General features: G+C 39.8%; 1 protein-coding gene across 1 annotated transcript in view; it reads left to right on the top strand.

Annotated features, from left to right (window-relative positions):
- The first annotated feature begins 906 nt into the window (after positions 1 to 906).
- The window catches only part of POLR1F (RNA polymerase I subunit F), a 31719-nt gene continuing 14735 nt past the window's right edge, over positions 907 to 17890 (top strand). Inside the window, exon 1 of the mRNA XM_019443557.2 lies at positions 907 to 1201. Coding sequence (XP_019299102.2) covers positions 948 to 1201 — 254 coding nt within the window. The 5' untranslated portion in view covers positions 907 to 947. The remainder of the gene's footprint in view (positions 1202 to 17890) is intronic.

Below are 17890 nucleotides of genomic sequence, written 5' to 3'. Positions count from 1 at the left end.
GAGAGAAACTACTGTATTCCCACCAGGTAGCAGAAACCGAGAAAAAGAGAGGGAGCAAGCTAAAAGTGAATGAATATGGGTGGTGACTAGCAGATAATGTAAAATGGGAAGTGTGATAAATCTAACTCCTGGGCTGACAGCAGATCCTAATATGGTCTTGTAAGTAACTTAAGAGCCATATTAAGGAGACTGTATTATCCTTAGAAAAATGGGGCATGCATGGGGACAAGTCATGGTTACATTTTCATTTCGGAGAAGGTGCTCTGAGTGTCCTCTTGACCATCCACAGGCACTTCTGTAGTTTTGGAAGCGAGAGCGGAGAGAAGTATCCCAATAGACTGATGTTTCCACTTTGGACCCCACAAGCCTTGGGGCTGATCTGATATTTGAGGGTACAAGAGAGGCTCCAAGGTTGACAGCTGGACTGAGCCATTTGGAAAATGGTGGTAAGATTTCCTGAGTTAGTTATTACAGAATGAAGAGAGAAGCGGGATGAGAGAGATGATGGTTTTATTTTCAGATGTATTGTATTTGAGGCATCTGGGCTGCTTTTTAGGATTGAGTTTCCTGCAGAAAATATACTCCCTAAATATATTAACATTTATTACTGTACTGTCCACGCTTGTAAAATTTACCAAACCACGTTACTACGGGAAATTATCAAAGCGTGAATCCCTGTTATACCTACATACTAACTCTACCGAGGACGTTCGCGAAAACGGAGGTTTGCCAGCCCTGCCTTGGAGCACGTTCCAATTCGCTCAGGCTCCTAGCTACCCAGTCGAAAGAGCGGTTGTCCTCTGCTGGTCAGAAGTGCGTAATGCATCTGAAGGAGAGAAATTTCCTAGGGGCGTGCCAGCTGGCGGATGACGGAGAAACCCGGCGTCCGGAGATAGGCGGTTTTGCCTGCGTCAGCGGCGCGCGCCGCGGGAAACCTGACAGGCCGCATGGCTGCGGGTTGTTCAGAGGCTCCGCCGCCGAAGGCGGCCTCTGAGGGACCAGTGGCGGGACCGGCCAGCGTCCTGCCCTGTCTAGAGCTGCCAACCTACGCTGCCGCGTGTGCGCTGGTGAATAGCCGCTACTCCTGCCTGGTGGCGGGGCCGCACCGAAGACACATCGCGCTTTCGCCGCGCTACCTTAACAGGAAACGCACCGGTATCCGAGAACAGCTCGATGCGGAACTCCTGCGCTACTCCGAGAGGTATCAGTCTCTCCGTGTTTTCCTCCGCGGAGCGGATAACGCCATAACGTAGCTTGCCCCCCTTTCTTTTAAGCGCGGGGAGGGGGGGCGTTGCTGGTGGACGTGCTGATGGCGTCGCAGAAAAGGGGTGAATGGGAGAGAACGCGCCGGCCACCTCGAGCTTATACTCGAGATGTTATGGAGTTTCCAACTAGCTGAAATTTCCAGTGTGTCCCTAGTCGGGATCTGTTCTTACCGTTTCATGGACAAGAAGGGAAGCGTGAAGGTGAAGTGAATTGTGCGGGCGGAGCCGGTGGGGAAGCTTGTTTTAGAACTGGCGTGTATGGGGGCGCCTGGGTGGCTCAGTCGGTTAAGCGTCCGACTTCGGCTCAGGTAACGATCTCGCGGTCCGCGAGTTCGAGCCCCGCATCGGGCTCTGGGCTGATGGCTCAGAGCCTGGAGCTTGCTTCCGATTCTGTGTCTCCCTCTCTCTCTGCCCCTCCCCCGTGCATGCTGTGTCTCTGTCTCAAAAATAAATAAACGTTAAAAAATAAAAATTAAAAAAAAAAAAAGAACTGGCGTCTATGGGTAAGAATAGATCAGGGGTCTGGAGACCCGGTAAGCCAGTTCTGTGTTTTCCCATTTGACAGTGGGAGTTTCGAATGCATTACTTCAACATATTGTCTCTCATTCTGTAGAAAATTGTACATATTAGTACAGTCTTTTGTTTGTAAACCATGACGAAGTTTCTGGTTTTTATTTTGGCCCTGGTATTTTCCTTGGGTTCTCGTGGGCCTGATCACGGATGAGAGAAGCAATATTTCTGTTTTGTTTTTAAGAGCAGTTTATTAAGTCTTAATTGGAGTGAAAAAAAAAACTTTGTGGTGCATTTAAGTTAATATATTCAATAGAAACTTGGAGACTCTTGGAGTTGCAAGAGTGGAGGGTCTGAGGGAGGGGGCATATGTACGTTAATACTACTAAAGACTACTTTGTCTCTTAAGCAAGTGTTCTAAAACGAGGGTGAGTGGAATCCCTAGGGATTCCTTGTTGCTCTTAAGGAATTTCATGACCCTCCCTCCTCCCCTCTGGGAAATTTCCTTTCAGTTTTCTTGGGCAAAGTACCCAAGTGTTCACTTTCTCAAGGGATCCTGAACAAGTTAAGGAATCAAGCAGGTCTAGAATGTACAGCTTACTCCAAACACCTACACCCACTTTTGTGCCTATTTTGTACATAAGGGACTTGGGATTAAAAAAACAAAACAAAACAAAAAACCAAGATCCCTGTTTGAAGAAACTGTAATCTCTAGTAAAGATACAAATGTAAGCCAGGTAAATCCAATGAAGTGTTAAAATTTGCCAGAAACAAAGTAAGTTATACTGAAAGAGTAGTGAATTTGATATTAGGACCTTTTTTGAGAACAACTTAATAGGAGAAAGGTTCTTTGTGATGGTAGTATTCAAGGGAAAAGGTGTGGCATAAACAAATGGATAGTAGATATAAAATAGACTGCTTCGGTCAGAGAATTGTAAGTACTATATAATTGGAGTAAGGTTTATTTTAGGGGAAGGACATTGTGTGCAGTTGGAGAGAGGAGGGCAAAGACAGCTTGGGGGACAACTCAGGATGACCATTTTGCTTATTTCCTCCTGTCTACTAGGTTTTTGTTTTTTAACCTTTTTCTGTTTGCTTAAGCAGACTTAGCACTTCATCCTTTCAGTGTGCCCCCCAACTCCGAAACTTGGTGCACTCTGGAGAGAGTAGTACGAATCTGTGATCTCCGGGACATAATCAGACACACAGTTCAAGAAACCACACTTGGTAGCATTAGCTGATGGCTTAAGGAAGGTGAGACTGTAGACATGGAGACCAGCTAAGAGACTGTTGCAATTGTCCAAGAGAAAAATGATAAGAGAGTATGGGTTTGAAAGACTTAAGGATATAAATATGGTCCTAAAATCTGGGAAGAGGCAACTGTTTGATGTATTTTACCACTTACTGTAACCAATCAGTGCCTCCACTTGACAGGCTAGGGGGAAGCCACCTGAAGTGTCTCCCGTCAGAGCCCTTATACCAGAGATACAAGGAACCAGTTGAACAATAATTTGTGTAACCGAACGATACAGTGTGACTATGTGGAGCAGGTTGCACTCTGAGCAGATCAAGACTGCGCACTCTCCACCCTCCTCCCCCACCCCCACCATTACTTGTGGGCTGTGGTTAAGACTCTGGCTTACTCAGTGCTGATAAAGCAGCACACATTAACTGTGTATTTCTAAGTAGGGACAGAACATGGAACATACCAACAATTGTAATGTCAGTCAACCACTTATGTATGGTTAGATTTACAGATTTCGGGGCCATCCTATAGAATCAGGAGGACTTGCTTCTCTTTTTCTAAGAAACAAGGAAAAGAGAGTGTTGGAAGGTGGAGGATGCACAATAAAGTATCCCCTAAACTGAGAAGGCACTTTGAGATTAGAAAACGAAGCAGGTGACTCCATACAGTTTACACAGAGTTTTATTCAGGGTAACTTACTGACCCCAGGGGATTGGGCAGGTGATGATCCAAGTAGCTGCACAGCTGTTCTTCACAAAGTCTAGACCTCAGTCCACAGATTTCATAGAGTGTGAAGGGATGTGCAGAGGGCACTGTGGTGAGGTCACAGGGTTTAACACTTAACAGACCCTGTGGCACCACATGTACTCCAAATGATGGGGGAGGAAAGTACATTACCTCTACTAGTTATCTAAACAACTTTAGGGAAGATCACAACAAGCCTTCCCATATTCTGGTCAGGGCATACCTAAACCTCCAGGGGGCCCGGGACATGTAGCCCTGAGGGAGGTGATGGCCTGGACGTGAACAGGATGGAGGGTCCAACCTGGAGTCAGTATTGTCAGCATTGGTATGCTTTACCCACAACATGTTTATGGCCCGTGCAGTCTTTACGTGACATTCTTCCATGATGGCCCAAGAGCAAGATGTTGAGAGTTAGTTGGCTTGCATACCTATGTCACAGCAGTAATATAAATGGCCACATGAGGTTAATATACCTATAAAAGAAAACATTTAGTAGTTCCCCAGTGACTTGGTAAAGAGGTGAGTCATCAAGTGAAGGTATCAGCAGAAGAGATCCTCTCCAAAGACCCAGCCTCAAAGTGATTGTGAATTTGACCTTAAGTTATGGCTCACAAGAGGGAGACGCTTCCTGAGGCAACAGGGACAGAGGGACATCGGCAGTGCCAGGCTGGAGCAGTAGGACAGATGTTTCAAAGTGAGTAGACATGGCAAAGCTTCATTTAGCAACAACACAGTAGCTGTTTGGTCTCCATGGCAGCCTGACTTTTCATCATTCCTCACTCTTGAGTGACAGGGACGACTCCAGCTACTTCCTGCTGAAAAGGGGCATAGATCAGGATTCAAGGAGTGAAACTGTCTTTCATCCAGTTACAGGTAGCCCCTGGTATTACGTTGAGCCCTTTATCCTTCATAGAGCCATTTTTTTTGAACTCTAATGTGTAGTCTTCGCTTCTTATTACACATTTCATAATGAAGTAAATCAGGTCAGTTCAGTTAAACAGTTGTCTCATGGCTTTCAGTCAGGTCTATAGTGTGTAAGTAGTCAGGCAGAAAATTATCCAAATAATCAAGGAAATCATTAGAAGTCAGGATCCAGCTAGTATGGTAAACAAGAAACATGCAAGGACAATTAGAACTAGAATCTTACACCCATAGAGGTATGTTACTGAAACATAGTTTTTTCTCTCCAAAATCACCCTCATTTCCATCAACAATAGCCAAAATAAGACTAATATGTTTGTAAAACAAGTCCATTTTTCACAAATTTGGCCCAAATATTTTTGTAAGTACAGCAAGAATAGTAACTGGCCTTACATGTTCTCTCAGATCTGCTTTGCTGGAACTTTTTTTTCATAAGGAATTTCAGATCGAGCTTTTGAAAGCCTTTCAAGGCAAAGAGCCAAACCAAATACTTGCCATCAGACTCGCTTGTAATAACTAAAGAAATGAAATGCTCCCTCGCTTTTTGGGGTCCCCCAAATATTCTGAGGTTCCTGAGCCTGCCAGGAAGTGACCTTCCTTACCTAACCTCGTAAGGCTCCAGGAACCTTGTAAGCATGGTACTAGCCAGGGCAGTTATTCTAGGGGGCTTCCTTGGCACCATAAAGTCAACCCTAGTTCCTTAGCTTTCTGGTCATATCTGAGTCTATGCATGTCTTTCTCAAATGTGACATTCTAGTCAAAGCCATGGTAATAGAATCAATTTCTCTAATGGTGACCTGTTACAAGAAATTCTTACTGAATTTATGCAAATAACTTAAGTGCCATGAGGGTAAGAATACTCACCAAGAGTTTGTGAATTCAGGAGGGATCAGGTAGGGGGAAAAAGATAAAATGTTTTTTAAAATCCCAAAGAGCAAACATTAGATAATCAGTGATGTTTCAAACGAGTCATAAAAACTGTAATAATCTTCCTTGATTCCTTTAGTCATGTTATTAATTCTTGTTCAGTTTGAGTATGGTTTTCCCGTTCCCAGAAATTCTTATTTGGCTTAGTTTTATTATCTTAAGGGTATCACAAACCTGTGTTTGTCAAGAGTCCTCTCTATGAATGTCCTTGAAGGTGAAACACATTTGTAGGAGTACAAATCAGAACAGTAACTGTAAATAACAAAGGACTCAAAAATGAGCATGGTTAAAGATGTGATGAGAGTTCATTATAGTGTAATGAACATTATAGTTGATAAGGAAATTTGGTTACTTCTGGGATAGACAATACTTCAATACTTAGAATTACAAGTAATGATTATTGGGATTTTGGGATTTCATGGCATTCACTTATGCAGTAGAACCTTAAAAGGTTTCTGACAATGCTTCCCATGTAGTTTAACATACCATAATAAATAAGCCTGATTAGTTAAAAAGACTTAATTTAGAATTTGAATTTTGGGAAATTTGTTAAAAATATCAAAGTTTTAAAGCACATGCTGAATGGTGCGCCTGGGTGGCTCAGTTGGTTAAGTGTCTGACTTTGGCTCAGGTTACGATCTCCGTCAGGTTCCTGAGTTCAAGCCCTGCGTCAGGCTCTGTGCTGACAGCTAAGAGCCTGGAGCGTGCTTTGGATTCCGTGTCTCCCTCTCTCTCTACCCCTCCCTTGCCCATGCTCTGTCTTTCTCTCTCTCTCAAAAATAAATAAACGGGTGCCGGGTGGCTCAGTTGGTTAAGCGTCCAACTTTGGCTCAGGTCACGGTCTCACGGTTCATGAGGTCGAGCCCTGTGTTGGGCTCTGTTCACAGCTCAGAGCCTGGAGCCTGCTTTGGATTCTGTGTCTCCCTCTCTCTCTGCCCCTCCCCCTCTCCGCGCGCGCGCGCGCGCTCTCTCTCTCTCTCTCTCTCTGTCTCTCTCAAAAATGAATAAATGATTAAAAAAAATTTTTTTAAAGCACACTCTTAAGAAGAAACACAAATCATTAAAAACGTAAAACTTATTTAACCTAGGTGGCAATAAGAGATTCTAAAGGCATATACAGAAGGTTACATAGTTGTTAGCAGAACTTAGCTCTTTTAGTATTGATGAGATTTAAATTTATTAAGTAAAGACCTGATAGCAAACTTTGTATTTTCAGGGCAGATAAAGGAAAAACCTTGTACTTTTTTCTGTCAAAAACATACCAATATTCCAGGATAATCCTCATTTCAACAGAGAGAAAAACCAAACTCCAATCATGAACCAGTATATTTTTAAAACTCATTAATTCCATTCTTTGTCCTGACCACACATTCTTTAAGCAAAGATTCCTTTTTCACAGACTTTCTACAACTTTTTTTTTTTTTTTTAACATTCATATTTTCTCCAGTTTTCCCTTTCTAAACCAGTCTCATTTTAGGTCAAATTCCTTTCTTTTCCCTCAACAAAAATGTATTCCCATTTCTCAGAATTTTCTTAACAAAAACACATGTTATTTTCCTTGCGCACAGAGTGCTTCCTTCATTATTTCCAGTAGTCTTAATGACATTTGTTAGAATTCTTAATGCTTAGAAACTACTTTCTAGTGAAAACTAAATAGTAAGCAATATTAGTTTTAGGTTTACCATAGTGATTTGAGAGGTCTACATATTACTAAATACTCATCCTGGTAAGTTCACTCTTAATTCCCTTTATCTATTTCACCCACCCCCTTCACCTACCTCCCCTGTGGTAACCGTCAGTTCTAAGTAGTTGAGTCTGTTTTTTGGTCTCTTTTCTTCTTTGTTCATTTGTTTCTCAAATTCTGCATATGAGTGAAATCATATGGTATTTGTCTCTCTCTAACTTAATTCACTTACCATTATCCCCTCTAGATCTATCCATGTTGTTGCAAGTGACAAGATTTCATTCTTTTTCATGGCAGAATAATACTCCATTGAGTATATATACCACTTCTTTAACAGTTCACCTATTGGTGAACACTCAGACTACTTGCGTAATTTGGCTGTCATCAGTCATGATGCAGTAAACACATGGGTGCGTGTATCTTTTCACATTACTGTTTTTGTATTCTTTGGGTAAACACCCATTGGTAGAAATACTAAATCATGTGGTAATTCTGTTTTTAAATTTTTAAGCAACTTCCATACTGTTTTCCACAGTGGCTGCACCAGTTTGATTTCCAACAAAGGTGTGTGAGGGTTCCTTTTCTTCCACATCCTTCCCAACACTTGTTTCCTATATTTTTTATTATGGCCGTTGGGATGACAAGTGTGAAGTGATATGCTACTGTTGGTTTGATTTGCATTTCCTTGATGATGAATGATGTTGAGCATATTTTTATGTGTCTGTTGGCCATCTCTGTATCTTCTTTGGAAAAATGTCTCTTCATACCTTCTTCCCATTTTTTAATTGGATTATTTGTCTTTTTTATGTAAAGTTATATAAATCCTTATGTATTTTGGATATGAACCCTTCATCTGGTATGCCATTAGCAAATAACTTTTCCCATTCCATAGATTGTCTTTAGTTTTGTTGATTGTTTCCCTGGCTCTGCAGAAGCTTTTTTTTTTAATATATGAAATTTATTGTCAAATTGGTTTCCATACAACACCCAGTGTTCATCCCAAAAGATGCCCTCTTCAATACCCATCACCCACCCTCCCCTCCCTCCCACCCCCCATCAGCCCTCAGTTTATTCGCAGTTTTTAAGAGTCTATTATGCTTTGGCTCTCTCCCACTCTAACCTTTTTTTTTTTTTCCTTCCCCTCCCCCATGGGTTCCTGTTAAGTTTCTCAGGATCCACATAAGAGTGAACACATATGGTATCTGTCTTTCTCTGTATGGCTTATTTTACTTAGCATCACACTTTCCAGTTCCATCCACGTTGCTACAAAGGGCCATATTTCATTCTTTCTCATTGCCACGTAGTACTCCATTGTGTATATAAACCACAATTTCTTTATCCATTCATCAGTTGATGGACATTTAGGCTCTTTCCATAATTTGGCTATTGTTGAGAGTGCTGCTATAAGCATTGGGGTACAAGTGCCCCTATGCATCAGCACTCCTGTATCCCTTGGGTAAATTCCTAGCAGTGCTATTGCTGGGTCATAGGGTAGGTCTATTTTTAAATTTTTGAGGAACCTCCACAGTGTTTTCCAGAGTGGCTGCACCAGTTTGCATTCCCACCAACAGTGCAAGAGGGTTCCTGTTTCTCCACATCCTCTCCAGCATCTATAGTCTCCTGATTTGTTCATTTTGGCCACTCTGACTGGCGTGAGGTGATAGCTGAGTGTGGTTTTGATTTGTATTTCCCTGATGAGGAGTGATGTTGAGCATCTTTTCATGTGCCTGTTGGTCATCTGGATGTCTTCTTTAGAGAAGTGTCTATTCATGTTTTCTGCCCATTTCTTTACTGGATTATTTGTTTTTCGGGTGTGAGCTCTTTATAGATTTTGGATACTAGCCCTTTGTCTGATATGTCATTTGCAAATATCTTCCCATTCCGTTGGTTGCCTTTTAGTTTTGTTGACTGTTTCCTTTGCTGTGCAGAAGCTTTTTATCTTCAGGAGGTCCCAATAGTTCATTTTTGCTTTTAATTCCCTTGCCTTTGGGGATGTGTCAAGTAAGAAATTGCTACGGCTGAGATCAGAGAGGTCTTTTCCTGCTTTCTCCTCTAGGGTTTTGATGGTTTCCTGTCTCACATTCAGGTCCTTTATCCATTTTGAGTTTATTTTTGTGAATGGTGTGAGAAAGTGGTCTAGTTTCAACCTTCTGCATGTTGCTGTCCAGTTCTCCCAGCACCATTTGTTAAAGAGACTGTCTTTTTTCCATTGGATATTCTTTCCTGCTTTGTCAAAGATTAGTTGGTCCTATATTTGTGGGTCTAGTTCTGGGGTTTCTATTCTATTCCACTGGTCTATGTGTCTGTTTTTGTGCCAATACCATGCTGTCTTGATGATGACAGCTTTGTAGTAGAGGCTAAAGTCTGGGATTGTGATGCCTCCTGCTTTGGTCTTCTTCTTCAAAATTACTTTGGCTATTCGGGGCCTTTTGTGGTTCCATATGAATTTTAGAATTGCTTGTTCTAGCTTCGAGAAGAATGCCGGTGCAATTTTGATTGGGATTGCATTGAATGTGTAGATAGCTTTGGGTAGTATTGACATTTTGACAATATTTATTCTTCCAACCCATGAGCACGGAATGTCTTTCCATTTCTTTATAACTTCTTCAATTTCCTTCATAAGCTTTCTATAGTTTTCAGCATACAGATCTTTTACATCTTTGGTTAGATTTATTCCTAGGTATTTTATGCCTCTTGGTGCAATTGTGAATGGGATCAGTTTCTTTATTTGTCTTTCTGTTGCTTCATTGTTAGTGTATAAGAATGCAAGTGATTTCTGTACATTGATTTTGTATCCTGCAACTTTGCTGAATTCATGTATCAGTTCTAGCAGACTTTTGGTGGAGTCTGTTGGGTTTTCCATGTATAATACCATGTCATCTGCAAAAAGTGAAAGCTTGACTTCATCTTTGCCAATTGGATGCCTTTGATTTCCTTTTGTTGTCTGATTGCTGATGGTAGCACTTCCAACACTATGTTAAACAACAGTGGTGAGAGTGGACATCCCTGTCGTGTTCCTGATCTCAGGGAAAAAGCTCTCAGTTTTTCCCCATTGAGGATGATATTAGCTGTGGGCTTTTCATAAATGGCTTTTATGATGTTTAAATATGTTCCTTCTATCCCGACTTTCTCGAGGGTTTTTATTAAGAAAGGATGCTGAATTTTGTCAAATGCTTTTTCTGCATCAATTGACAGGATCATATGGTTCTTATCTTTTCTTTCATTAATGTGATGTATCACGTTGATTGATTTGCGAATATTGAACCAGCCCTGCATCCCAGGAACGAATCCCACTTGATCATGGTGAATAATTCTTTTTATATGCTGTTGAATTCGATTTGCTAGTATCTTATTGAGAATTTTTGCCTCCATATTCATCAGGGATATTGGCCTGTAGTTCCCTTTTTTTACTGGGTCTCTGTCTGGTTTAGGAATCAAAGTAATACTGGCTTCATAGAATGAGTCTGGAAGTTTTCCTTCCCTTTCTATTTCTTGGAATAGCTTGAGAAGGATAGGTATTATCTCTGCTTTAAACGTCTGGTAGAACTCCCCTGGGAAGCCATCTGGTCCTGGACTCTTATTTGTTGGGAGATTTTTGATGACTGATTCAATTTCTTCGCTGGTTATGGGTCTGTTCAAGCTTTCTATTTCCTCCTGGTTGAGTTTTGGAAGCGTGTGGGTGTTTAGGAATTTGTCCATTTCTTCCAGGTTGTCCAGTTTGTTAGAATATAATTTTTCATAGTATTCCCTGATAATTACTTGTATCTCTGAGGGGTTGGTTGTAATAATTCCATTTTCATTCATGATTTTATCTATTTGGGTCATCTTTCTTTTCTTTTTGAGAAGCCTGGCTAGAGGTTTATCAATTTTGTTTATTTTTTCAAAAAACCAACTCTGGTTTCATTGATCTGCTCTACAGTTTTTTTAGAGAGGACAGCAGAGAATCTATTGCTACAGAGATCAAGGGACTGAGGAACAGACAGGAGGAGCTAAAAAATGCTATAAATGACCTGCAAAATAAAATGGAAACAAACACAGCTCAGATTGAAGAGGCAGAGGAGAGAATAGGTGAACTAGAAGAAAAAATTATGGAAAAAGGAAGCTGAGAAAAAGAGATAAAAAAATCCAGTAGTATGAGAGGAAAATTAGAGAACTAAGTGATGCACTAAGGAGAAATAACCTACGCATAATTGGTATTCCAGAGGAGGAAGACAGAGGGAAAGGTGCTGAAGGTGTACTTGAAGAAATAATAGCTGAGAACTTCCCTGATCTGGGGGAGGAAAAAGGCACTGAAATCCAAGAGGCACAGAGAACTCCCTTCAGACGTAACTTGAATTGATCTTCTGCATGACATATCATAATGAAACTGGCAAAATGCAAGGATAAAGAGAAAATTCTGAAAGCAGCTAGGGATAAACATGCTCTAACATATAAGGGGAGACCAGTAAGACTCCTGACGGATCTCTCTACTGAAACTTCTTGGCAGGCCAGAAAGGAATGGCAGGAAATCTTCAATGTGATGAACAGAAAAAATATGCAGCCGAGAATCCTTTGTCCAGCAAATCTGTCATTTAGAATAGGAGGAGAGATAAAGGTCTTCCCAAACAAACAAAAACTAAAGGAATTCGTCACCACTAAACCAGCCCTACAAGAGATCCTAAGGGGGATCCTGTGAGACAAAGTACCACAGACATCCCTACAAGCACGAACCCTACAGACATCACAATGACTCTAAACTCATATCTTTCTATAACAACACTGAATGTAAATGGACTAAATGCACCAACCAAAAGACAGGGTATCAGAATGGATAAAAAAACAAGACCCATCTATTTGCTGTCTACAGGAGACTCATTTTAGACCTGAGGACACCTTCAGATTGAAAGTGAGGGGATGGAGAACTATTTATCATGCTACTGGAAGTCAAAAGAGAGCTGGAGTAGCCATACCTATATCAGACAAACTAGACTTTAAAGGCTGTAACAAGAGATGAAGAAGGACATTATATAATAATTACAGGGTCTATCCATCAGGAAGAGCTAACAATTATAAATGTCTATATGCCGAATACGGGAGCCCCCAAATATATAAAACAATTACAAACATAAGCAACCTTATTGATAAGAATGTGGTCATTGCAGGGGACTTTAACACCCCACTTACAACAATGGATAGATCATCTAGACACGTGGTCAATAAAGAAACAAGGGCCCTGAATGATACATTGGATCAGATGGACTTGACAGATATATTTAGAACTCTGCATCCCAAAGCAACAGACTGATACTTTCCTCTCGAGTGCACATGGAACATTCTCCAAGATAGATCACATACTGGGTCACAAAACAGCCCTTCATAAGTATACAAGAATTGAGATCATACCATGCATGCTTTCAGACCACAATGCTATGAAGCTTGAAATCAACCACAGGAAAAAGTCTGGAAAACCTCCAAAAGCATGGAGGTTAAAGAACACCCTACTAAAGAATGAATGGGTCAACCAGGCAATTAGAGAAGAAGTTAAAAAATATATGGAAACAAACGAAAATGAAAATACAACAATCCAAACGCTTTGGGATGCAGCGAAGGCAGTCCTGAGAGGAAAATACATTGCAATCCAGGCCTATCTCAAGAAACAAGAAAAATCCCAAATACAAAATCTAACAGCCCACCTAAAGGAAATAGAAGCAGAACAGCAAAGACAGCCTAAACCCAGCAGAAGAAGAGAAATAATAAAGATCAGAGCAGAAATAAACAATATAGAATGCAGAAGCTTTTGAGTTTGATGTAGTCTCAGTAGTTTATTTTTGCTTTTGTTTGCCTTGCCTTGGGAGACATATCGAGAAAAATGTTGCTAGGGTTGATGCCAGAAAAATGACTCCCTGTGCACTTCTCTAGGATTTTTATGGTTTCAAGTCTCACATTTTGGTCCTTAATCCAGTTTGAGTTTGTGTGTATGGTTTAAGAAAGTGGACCAATTTCATTGTTTCACATGTAGTTGTCTGGTTTTCCAACACCATTTGTTGAAGAGACTGTTTTTTTCCCCATTGTATATTTTTGCCTCCTTTATTTAAGATTAATTGACCATATTATGGGTTTGTTTCTAGGGTATCTATTCTGTTCCTTTGATCTTGTGTGTGTGTGTTTTTTTGTGCCACTACCATACTGTTTTGATTACTGTAGTTTTGTAGTATAACTTGAAATCTAGGATTGTGGTACCTCCAGTTGTGTTTTTCTTTTTCAAGATTGCTTTTGCTGTTTGGGGTCATTTGTGATTCCATAGAAATTTTAGAATTGTTTGTTATAGTTCTGTAAAAAAATTCTGTTGGGATTTTGAAAGGGATTGCATTAAATTTATAGATTGCTTTGGATACTATGGACATTTTAACAATATTGATTCTTTCAGTCTGTGAGCGTGGAATGTCTTTCCACTTGTGTTGGGTTCAATTTCTTTCATCAGTGTTTTTTAAAAAAAAAAATTTTTTTTAATGTTTATGTTTGATAGAAACAAAGTGTGAGCAGGAGCGGGGCAGAGAGAGAGGGAGACAGAATCCGAAGCAAGCTCCAGGGTCTGAGCTGTCAGCACAGAGCCCAGTGCAGGGCTCAAACTCACAAACTGTGAGATTATGACCTGAGCCAAAATTGGACACTTAACTGATTGAACCACCCAGGCTCCCCTTTCATCAATGTTTTATAGTCTTCAGAGTACAGGTATTTCATCTCCTTGGTTATGTTTATTCCTAGTTTATTCATTATTTATGGTGCAATCATAAGTGGGATTGTTTTCTTAATGTCTTTATGTTACTTCATTATTAGTGTATGGAAACAAAACAGATCCTATATATTGATTTTGTATACTGTGACCTTAATGAATTCATTTATCAGTTCTAGTAGGTTTTTGGTGGAGTGTTTCAGGTTTTCTGTATATAGTATCATGTACAAATGGTGAAATTTTTGCCTCTTCCTTACCAATTTGGATGCCTTTTATTTCTTTTCATTGTCTGATTGCTATGGCTAGCACTTCCAGAACAGAGTAGTGATAGCAGACATCTTTGTCTTGTTCCTGATCTTAGTGGGAAAGTTCTTGGTTTTTCACCATTAAGTATGATGTTAGCTGTGGGTTTTTCTCATATGGCCTTTGTTATGTTAAGGTATGTTCCCTCTAACCTACTTTGTTTGGGTTTTTCCTCATGCATGGATGTAGCACTTTGTTAAATGCCTTTTCTGCATTATTTGAAATGATAGCATTTTTATCCTTCCTCTTTTTGATGGGGTTATCACACTGACTTGTAAATACTGAATCTTTTGATCATGGTGAATAAATTTTTTAAAAGTATTGATGTATTCACTTTGCTAATAATTTTGTTGAGGGATTTTGCATTTTTGTCTTCTTTAAATGTTTGATAGAATTCATCTGTGAAGCCATTTGGTCCTGGACTTTTGTTTGTTGGGAGTTTTTTAGATTATTCATTCAGTTTCATTGCTGGTAATCAATCTGTTCAAATTTTCTACTTTGTTGAGTTTTGGGCAGTTGTATGTTTCTAGGAGGTTATCTATTCTAGGTTGTCTAATTTGTTGGCATACAGTTTTAAGTAATCTCTTAAAATCTTTTGTATTTCTGTGATGTTGGTATTTCCCTTTCAATTCTGATTTTGTTTGAGTTCTCTTTTTGTCTCTTTCTTGATGAGTGTGGCTAAAGGTTTATCAATTTTGTTGATCCTGTTAATGACCAGGTCTCGGTTTCATCTGTTCCATTTTTTTTTAATTTCTCTTTTGTTTGTTTATGCCCTAAACTTTATTATTTCCTTCCTGCTACCAGTTTGGGGTTTTGTTTGTTTTTTTTCTGGCTCCTTTGGGTTTAAGATTAGGTTGAGATTTTTTTCTTGTTTCTTGAGGTAGGCCTGTATTTCTATAAACTTCTCTCTTAGAACACCTTTTACAGCATCCCAAAAACATCCCAAAATGTTTTTCATTTCATTTTCATTTTATTTTCATTCACTGTATTTTCATTTTAATTGATCTCCATGTATTTTTTGATTTCTTTGATTTCTTGGCTGACCCATTCAGTTTAGTAGCCTCTTATGTAGTTTCCATGCATTTGTGTTCTTTTTAGGTTTTTTCTTGTGGTTGATTTCTACTTTGATAGCATTAAGGTTGGAAAAGATTCATAATATGACTTCAGTCTTTTTTAATTTTTTGAGTCTTGTTTTGTGGGCTAACATATCTCTTTTGGAGAACTCTCTGTGTGCATTTGAAAAGAATGTGTATTCCCTGTTACAGGATTGAATGTTCTGAATAGATCCAAAAGATATATCTGTTCTAATGTGTCATTCAGAGCCACTGTTTTCTTGTTGATTTTCTGTTTGGATAATGGAGGTGGGGTGTTAAAGACCTCTACTATTGTCGTCTTATTATATTACTATTGATTACTTCCTTTATGTTTGTTATTATGTTTAGTGGTGATGAATTTCTTTCACTTAGGTTGGGAAAGTCTTTATCTCTCCTTTTATTCTGAATGATAGCCTTGCTGGATAGAGTATCCTTGTTGCAGGTTTTCTTTTAACAGCACTTTTAATGTATCAAGCCACTCCCTTCTGGTCTAAAGGGTTTCTGCTGAAAAACCCTCTGTTAGCCTTATGAAGTTTCTTGTGTATAACTTTTCTTTTCTCTTGCTGCTTTTTAAATTCTCTCTTTATCATTACTTTTTGCCATTTTAATTACTGCGTGTCTTGGTATGGACATCTTTGGTTTGCTTTTGTTACGGGCTCTCTCTGCCTCCTGGATCTGGTTGTCTGTTTCCTTCCCCAGATTCAGAAAGTTTTCAGCTATTACTTCTTCTTTTTGCTCCCTGTGTCTCACTTCTCCTTCTGGGGTCCTTATTAATGCAAATGTTATTATGCTTGATAGTGTCCTGAGTTCCTTTAATCTATTTTCAGTTTTTATTATCCATTTCACTCCTGTTCCATCTTGATGGCTTTCCATCATGCTTTCCTGTAGATCACTGACCCATTCTATTTTCTCTAGCTGTTATTTATTCCCGGTAGTGTATTTTTAATTTTAGTTACTGAGTTCTTCATGTCTAATTGTTTTTTTTATGTTTTTTTGAAGTATAATTTATTGTCAAATTGGCTTACATACAACACCCAGTGCTCATCCCAACAAGTGCCCTCCTCAATGCCCATCACCTACTTTCCCCTCTCCCCACCCCCCATCAACCCTCAGTTTATTCTCTGTAATTAAGAGTTTCTTATGGTTTGCCTCCCTCCCTCTCTGTTTGTAACTATTTTTTCCCCTTCCCTTCCCCCATGGTCTTCTGTTGAGTTTCTCAAGATCCACATTTGAGTGAAAACATATGGTATCTGTCTTTCTCTGACTTATTTCACTTAGCATAATACTTCCAGTTCCATCCATGTTGCTGCAAATGGCATGATTTCATTCCTTGTCATTGCTAAATAGTATTCCATTGTGTATATAAACCACATCTTCTTTATCCATTCATCAGTTGATGGACATTTGGGTTCTTTCCATAATTTGGCTATTGTTGAAAGTGCTGCTATAAACATTGGGGTACATGTGCCCCGATGCATCAGCACTCCTGTATCCCTTGGGTAAATTCTTAGCAGTGCTATTGCTGGGTCATAGGGTAGTGCTATTTTTATTTTTTTTGAGGAACCTCCACAGTTTTCCAGAGCGGCTGCACCAGTTTGCATTCCTGCCAACAGTGCAAGAGGGTTCCCATTTCTCCACATCCTCGGCAGCATCTGTAGTTTCCTGATTTGTTGATTTTAGCCACTCTGACCAGTGTGAGGTGGTATCTCAGTGTGGCTTTGATTTGTATTTTCCTGGTGATGAGTGACATTGAGCATCGTTTCATGTGTCTGTTGGCCTTCTGGATGTCTTCTTTGGAAAAGTGTCTATTCATGTCTTCTGCCCACTTCTTCACTGGATTATTTGTTTTTCAGGTGTGGAGTTTAGTGAGTTCTTTATAGATTTTGGATACTAGCCCTTTATCCAATATGTCATTTGCAAATATCTTTTCCCATTCTGTCAACTGCCTTTTAGTTTTGTTGTTTTCTTTGCAGTGCAGAAGCTTTTTATCTTGATGAGGTCCCAATAGTTCATTTTTGCTTTTAATTCCCTTGCCTTTGGAGATGTCTTGAGTAAGAAACTGCTGTGACTGAGGTCAAAGAGGTTGTTGCCTGCCTTCTCCTCCAGGGTTTTGATGATTTCCTGTCGCATATGTTAGGTCTTTGATCCATTTTGAGTTTATTTTTGTGTATGGTGTAAGCAGGTGGTCTAGTTTCATTCTTCTGCATGTTGCTTTCCAGTTCTCCCAGCACTATGTGCTAAAGAGACCGTCTTTTTTCCATTGGATCCTCTTTGCTGCTTTGTCAAAGATTAGTTGGCCATACTTCTGTGGGTCCAATCTGGGTTCTGTATTCTATTCCATTGGTCTATGTATCTTTTTTTGTGCCAATACCATACTGTCTTGATGATTACAACTTCATACTAGAGGCTCAAGTCTGGGATTGTGATGCCTCCTGCTTTGGTTGTCTTCTTCAGGTTTACTTTGGCTATTCGGGGTCTTTTTTG

The sequence above is a fragment of the Panthera pardus genome, unplaced genomic scaffold (genome assembly GCF_024362965.1).
Source record: "Panthera pardus isolate Hobbes unplaced genomic scaffold, ASM2436296v1 HiC_scaffold_8, whole genome shotgun sequence".
In the NCBI taxonomy this organism is placed as follows: domain Eukaryota; kingdom Metazoa; phylum Chordata; class Mammalia; order Carnivora; family Felidae; genus Panthera; species Panthera pardus.
This window is presented reverse-complemented; position numbering and strand designations above follow the sequence as displayed.